At 31.6% G+C, this 6,830-nt stretch overlaps 1 protein-coding gene across 2 annotated transcripts in view; it reads right to left on the bottom strand.

Moving 5' to 3' along the window:
• Positions 1-1,894: 1,894 nt before the first annotated feature.
• The window catches only part of MANEA (mannosidase endo-alpha), an 84,263-nt gene continuing 79,327 nt past the window's right edge, over positions 1,895-6,830 (bottom strand). For both annotated transcript variants that reach the window (XM_004767061.3, XM_045084231.1), the window contains exon 5: positions 1,895-6,618. In XM_004767061.3, coding sequence (XP_004767118.1) covers positions 5,961-6,618 — 658 coding nt within the window. In that variant the 3' untranslated portion in view covers positions 1,895-5,960. The remainder of the gene's footprint in view (positions 6,619-6,830) is intronic.

The raw sequence follows: 6,830 nt of genomic DNA, 5'->3' as shown, positions 1-6,830 counted from the left end.
GTTTTTCTTTCTTAACCAATTTAGATGCCTTTTATTTCTTGTTGATTGTTGTGGCTAGACTCATTTGAATAAATGTGGGAAGAGTGGACATCCTTAAGACAGCCATACTTTTCTTGAGAAATTTGTATCTTTCTCTGAGTATGGCACAATATGTAGATGATTAGATTTTATTTTTCATATTGCCTACTCAAAAGCTTAAATTTGTGGTCACCAGTATAGCAGTGTATTTACCATAATATTGTTTTCCTGTTAATGCTGGGTTCAATGTGTATTCCTATTCTTGTTCCACTTCAACTGAGACTTTTTTGTCACGTTATATATTCTAACAGATCACTAATATCCTCTTTGAAACAAAACAGAATCGAAAGGCAGGCAAGTTGAGAGTAAGAAAGAAAGGTTGAATAACAGGCATCAAAAAGGCAGAAAATAGGTTACAAAAATGGGGACTATAATTAAAGGCAATTATGGTGTTTTCTACTTACTTTCCAGGCTCCAAACATGGATCTATATCGAATAGCAAAAGAATGAAAGCATTGGTCCTTCTCGGTAAATAAAATTAATTCAAATCAGCCATTCAAAAAGCCAAATTAGAATAAATAATAAATGAAGTTTGGTCTTGGCATATTGGTCCTGGCTAAGAGACATGCACCTCATTGTTGGGGTGCTTTATTTCTGATCTCCTGTAAGATCAGGGAAAAGTTATCATACAATCAGAACCTTCATGGATTCACTTTCATTGAGTTTCATTATATACTTAGAACTTGTCCAATAATCATCACAATAACTAGTCATATGAAATCCTCTTGAGTGTAATGTTATGAAAAATGTTTTCAATAATTTTATATTCTATCAGAGGTCACAAATTAGTGATCCCACCAAGCAAATATTTTAAAAGTCTTTTCTAGTATTTGCCAACATGTTATAATTAGAAAAAATTTACACTCATATGGGCATACATACTTCCTCATTTTAGTTTCCCATACCTACAAAATGAATTGAGAGCTGATTAGCAACTACTCCTTTTAGTTGAGAGTGGTCCACAGTTCCTAGGACTCTCTATGGTCTTAAACCTGATGCATTTATTTATAGTACATTACCTGACAGGTTCCTATAGGTTTTCACATTATTTATTTATTTATTTTTAAATTTTATTTTATTTTTTTTTAAGATTTTATTTATTTGACAGAGAGAGATCACAAATAGGTGGAGAGGCAAGGAGAGAGAGAAAGAGAGAGAGGAGGAAGCAGGCTCCCTGCCGAGCAGAAAGCCTGATGTGGGACTCGATCCCAGGACCCTGAGATCATGACCTGAGCTGAAGGCAGAGGCTTAATCCACTGAGCCACCCAGGTGCCCCTACATTATTTTTTTTAAACCATAGGTATAATGCCAATTGGAAAAATTTTTTAGTTTTTTTTTATATAGTTGATACATGTTACATTATTTTGAGGTGTACAATATAGTGACTCAACAACTCTATATGTTATATTGTGCTCACCATAAGTATAGCTACCATCTGTCAGCATACAGCATTATACACAGTACCACTGACTATATTCCCTATACTTTACCTTTTATTTTAAATTGTGATGACAACATAGAGTTTACCTTGTAAAGGAGATGCTCCTTTCCTGGTCAAAAAACCAAAACCATATAACATCTTGTATTAACTACTCAGAAGCTCAATATCAAATATGCAGTCAGCTATAAATGCTAGCATGTATATAGATGTATATTCTTCCTAAATTCCCATCTTTCATTGTTCATATACTTTAAAATTCTTTTTATGGAAAAAATACTTTAAATCCTGTTTTCAAAATGAGTACACATTTTAAAAAGAGAAAGCATTACCTACACTCTATGTAAGAATGATTAAAATAAAAAGAAAACAATGAAATATTATACATTAAAAGAATATTTTATTGGGGGATTATATTAAGTCTTTAGCTAAGAATACATAATACTCATGAGGAAAAACAGAATTTAAGCTCAGCTACTATTCATAAAATGAATGTCAACATTTTTTTTTTTTACAAGACAGCTAAAAAGTCAAGAGCATAATTTCCAGTAATGTACTTTAATATAACACCAAATTTTCAAGTAAGAATTTAGCAGCCTTGCAGTTAGCTTTTTACATGAAACCAGAGATTAGACTGAGCTATTTTAATATGAATGGCTTAATAGACTGCCACATGGCTAAAGAATCTAAGTAATTAAAAACAATACATAGAATGGCAGCATTAGTAAATATAAACTTACTACATCCAAAAAACATTCTGACATACTACCCTTAGGTGACTGTGTTTAAATATATAAATTTCTAAATTTTATTGCATTTATTACAAGTGAATTTCTTCTAGTTTTCTCTTTTGTATTTGTTTCAAAATCAGGGTAAAGATCATATTACACTAGACATTACCAAATTAATAGTGTTTTCATAATGGCTTTTGTAAAACTGACTCATACTTTTATGCATAAACATAAATATAATTAATGTATTTTAAATGTAATTAGCTAAAGTGTCACTTTATTTCATGTTTACAACAATCTTTGCTCAGATTAACCAATTCTTTCAAAAAATCAAAAACAAGGCATGATGATACAAATCATATACCATAGTACACCATTTCCTTATGTCATAAAATATTCATTTCATGGGGTCTTTTCTAAAAGGCTCTTTAACTTTGATTGAATTTATGGTTAATTTTATGTAAATTGAGAAACTTAAAATATGTAAGATGCTTTTAAATGAAGTCTAGAACATCCAAAATAGTGCTACTATGTTTTAACTTCACTAAATTTTAGATCTGTGACCATATACTTCTTTTTTTCTTTTTATATCATAAATTATGTAACAATAACAACAAAAACTAACCACATTGAAAAAATGTTCCCCTCGTCATTGATGAAATATAATAGGACTACTATTAAGTTCTTTGGACTACAATGAACCTCTAAAGTAATTAAGCAATGTAGCACTTGAATTCTCAAGAATGGTAATCTTAAAGGAAGCGTACAATAACATTTAGACTTTATGTGGATATATAGCAAAGTCAGTAAAGAATTTTACCTGAATGAATAAACTTTTTTGCTTGTGGTTAGGTCCATTTTTCATTTGGAAATTATAGATATTTATAAAAAAATAACTGCAATTTTGTTGATCATAAATAAAGTATTGCTTCTATACTGTGGGGCATGAGGGTGTTCTACCTTGATTCAAAATTTAGATATAGACTTTTAAGAGCTGTTTCTGAAGACACTATAGAATTCAGGAACCCTCATCTTTAACTGGTCAGTATGAAAAAGTGCATGGTTATAAACTTGATAGATTCTCTGGTGGTTTGTTAGGGTAAGATTTCCCAAAAGAGTTAGAGCTAACATAGGATCATGCCCAAAGAATAAAAAATAACACCTCTACCCGCTACCCCCAAAACATTTTGTGTGTGTTATATACATTTTAAAATGTATATACAGTTAAAGATACAGACTCTGTAAGTGCTGCATATCTCAAATAGAGAAAATATATTCTTATGAATGAATACTACTTTTCATCTGCTAATCAGAAATTAAATATTTCATAAATAGAAAGGGATACATTTTTATACCTAAGATACACTAATTCATGTATGCTTTTATTAAATGAAAGTTAATTACTCCATATAACAAAAGTCTTTTACTTTTAAAACAGAAAAAAGTTAACATACAACTTAAACATTAATAACAGCAGTTTTTGACAATATTAGTCCTTAAGGAGAAAAATAAAACAAAGATTATGTTCTATACAGTCAAAATAGACTGATTAAACCATAAAAGAATTGTGATTCATGCATTGCATATATTACACTGTTTAAAAGTTATTTTAGTTTAATGAAGTCACACCTAGATAGTTTAAATTAGGCAATCAGTTCTTTGCTTTTATTTGTGATCATAATGATTTAAACTGTGTTATAAGTCAAATGATAAAGGCAGCTGTAATGAGTACCTGAGGAAGACTTATGAAATTAGAGATAATTCCTCCCGTTTTTTAAAACAGGCAAAAAGACACAGGGTTTTCATATAATTATAAATTCTTAAACTCTTATAAGGTCAGATTCCAAACATTCTTCCCTTGAGAAAAAAATCTGTTTTACTTTGAAATCTGATCCTCACTGGCTGGTTGGAGTAATGTGTTAGGAACCACAACAAAGCCCAGAGGTAAAGAGTGCTGTAGTAGATGACCTAGGTCTGCAGTGGAAGCAAGACAGAAAGTGGTAGTATTCACACTGAGTATTTGTTGACCTTGTTTTTATAAGCTTTCTGTTAATCTTGAACTATTTCATAAAATTTTCTGTCACAGCAGGTTCAAATATACAGTATAAGCAATGACAAAATTCCTCTCTAGTAATTTCTCTAAATTTAATAAAATAAGGTGTAAGTGATTATTAGGCATGATACATTTAGAGTTTATTCCTGTGATAACACATAGTAGCTACATGGATATAAGAAAAAAAAAATCCACAGGTCATATCTGTGTGAATGTTCCTATGAAAGCCTTGGTTATATCATTATAGTGATTTATTCTTGTAATTTCCTCTAGAAAGTAAGTTACTAGTATTACGCAGATTCCTCATGGCCTGATCATTCTCTGAGAAATGGCAAATTCTTAATTTATAAATAAGTTTAACATTAGTTATGCCTTTTTTCAAAGGAAAGATATTTTCCTTGAAAATCACTGGCTAAAATAAATTTCATCATCTAATGGGCTATGTATGATAAATTCTACAGTTACTTTATTTCCAAATATCTCTAAAACGTGGAGATTTATATCTATTATTGTTCAGTATTCTCTTTAGCAAATTAAGTATCTAAGAAATAATATTCTTGTAATAGTATATATATATTTTAGAGTTCTGGTTAACTATAAGAACTGAAGGATAACGTATTAAAGAGATCCATTTTCAGCATATATGTGGATTAATTTGTCACAATAGGACAATCAACTGATCACAAGTATTGAATCTGGTAGATACCATGAAAGCATGTTTTTACATGGGGATATATTGTCTTTCAAATGAAATTACTGCCATCATTAAGTATTAAACTTACAAGTCAAACTTCAGGAATGAATTTAAGATATAAGAGAATTTTCATTTCCGTGTTCCTAAAATGCTAAGTAAATGTTCCCTATTTTGGTAAAAACAGCTTAAATATTAAGAAGGAAACCCAATGATAGTATCAACTTTTTTCTTTCTTACTAAAAGTTGGTTTCTGATTAAAAACATGAATAGAATAACAAGTTAAAGATTGACAGGTTATCCAAAACTGGTATTTTGGGCATTCTATCTTCATAATTGTGAACCAACTATGTTTTCTTAATACAGAAGCATGAAAGAACTTACCATAGCTTCTAAAATCTGGAATTTAGCATTGTAAAGCAGGCGTATTAGGCATGCAAAACACCTAGCATGCTATAAGTAATAAAAAAATCCTCCAAGGATGATGCATATTGTGCTATAGAAAGGAGGCCTTCCAAACACAATGTGATTCACAGTAAGGCTTAAGTTGTGTTTTTATTTTCCTTAAGAATTTTTATTGCAGACCTTATTGTGTTAGTGAACACTCTGGATGACTGAATCATTGGGGAAAAAGTCTAAATGAAACATGTGCACGATCTTTTAGGTCCTATTTTCTTCACTAGACATACCCAATATACACAATCTATTTCTTTGGGCCCAGAATACAAGAAGGATTTAACCGTACACTAATTATTTATGTAATACAGTTTTGTGTGAGATAAAAACTTGTAGCAAATTATGCCACAGGGAATGTTATTTGCACAGTTTTTCTCTCAGATATTTTTTCAGTGCAGCATTGTGAGGGGTGGCAATGATGATATCACAATTTTTTTTAAAAAGTGCAAATTCTTTTTATTATGGGGATAACTGCCAATCAGTACACACTTAAAACAAAAGGTACTTAATGCATTAAGAAAGAGGCAGCTTCTGATCTGATTCATAAGTTGCTCTTTCCTTACTGTATTTTTCAGACCACTTGCGAGTCAGTTCTAGATAAAGACTTGGTTTATGAGGCCGGTAATCCAGGTACACGGTATTACTCGTTCTTTTGGGAATGGCTTTTTCAATCTGAGTTCCTTCATGCCACTCATTGAAAGAGGTGATAGAAATCACACTGGGGTGAGCATGGAGTGCAGCCCCCAGAGCAGTTTCATAGTACTTCCCGCTGATTCGGTTTCGAGTGTTTTGAGCATTCCATGGGCGGATGCTGGTATCTATGTATCCTGGGCCCACACTTGGGATAAACAGTAGGTTGAACTGGTCACAGAAAAATTTTAGCCTCGCCCAGTTCTCATACGATGAGCCATAAGTAAAGCCATTTGTGGCAAAATATGTGTAAATTCCATCAAAACCTCCTTGAAGAATATCATATCTATGTTTGCTTTCTACTAGAAGTGCAATAAACAGTCCATCATAAGGAGAATTGCGGATGCTCCGAGACCCTGTGATGGTTAACAAATTGGCCCATTTTTCAGGCTTTGTGATATAGGAATCATAGATATAAAACATAGGAAGAGCACTGCCAGTCTTAGTCTTGTACCTATAAAAGGCCGGATGATTTCCATATCTAGAATACAAAAATATGTAAAAGTGAAGTGAATATCTGTAACTCATTTTCCACAGACAATAACTGTTTCTATATTGAAGATGAAGGTAATCAGCACAGCATATTGTTCACTTTCTTTGGGGGATCCAGTCATATTAAGGATAATCATTAAAAATGCATTTTCAATTTTGCAGATAGGTAATGTCTTGATGTATCCAGTATCTCATTTTTTC

Source organism: Mustela putorius, unplaced genomic scaffold, assembly GCF_011764305.1.
Source record: "Mustela putorius furo isolate JIRA1106 unplaced genomic scaffold, ASM1176430v1.1 tig00000759_pilon_pilon_pilon, whole genome shotgun sequence".
NCBI lineage: Eukaryota > Metazoa > Chordata > Mammalia > Carnivora > Mustelidae > Mustela > Mustela putorius.
The sequence above is the reverse complement of the archived record's forward strand: the minus strand, read 5'-3'. Positions and strand labels throughout refer to the sequence as shown.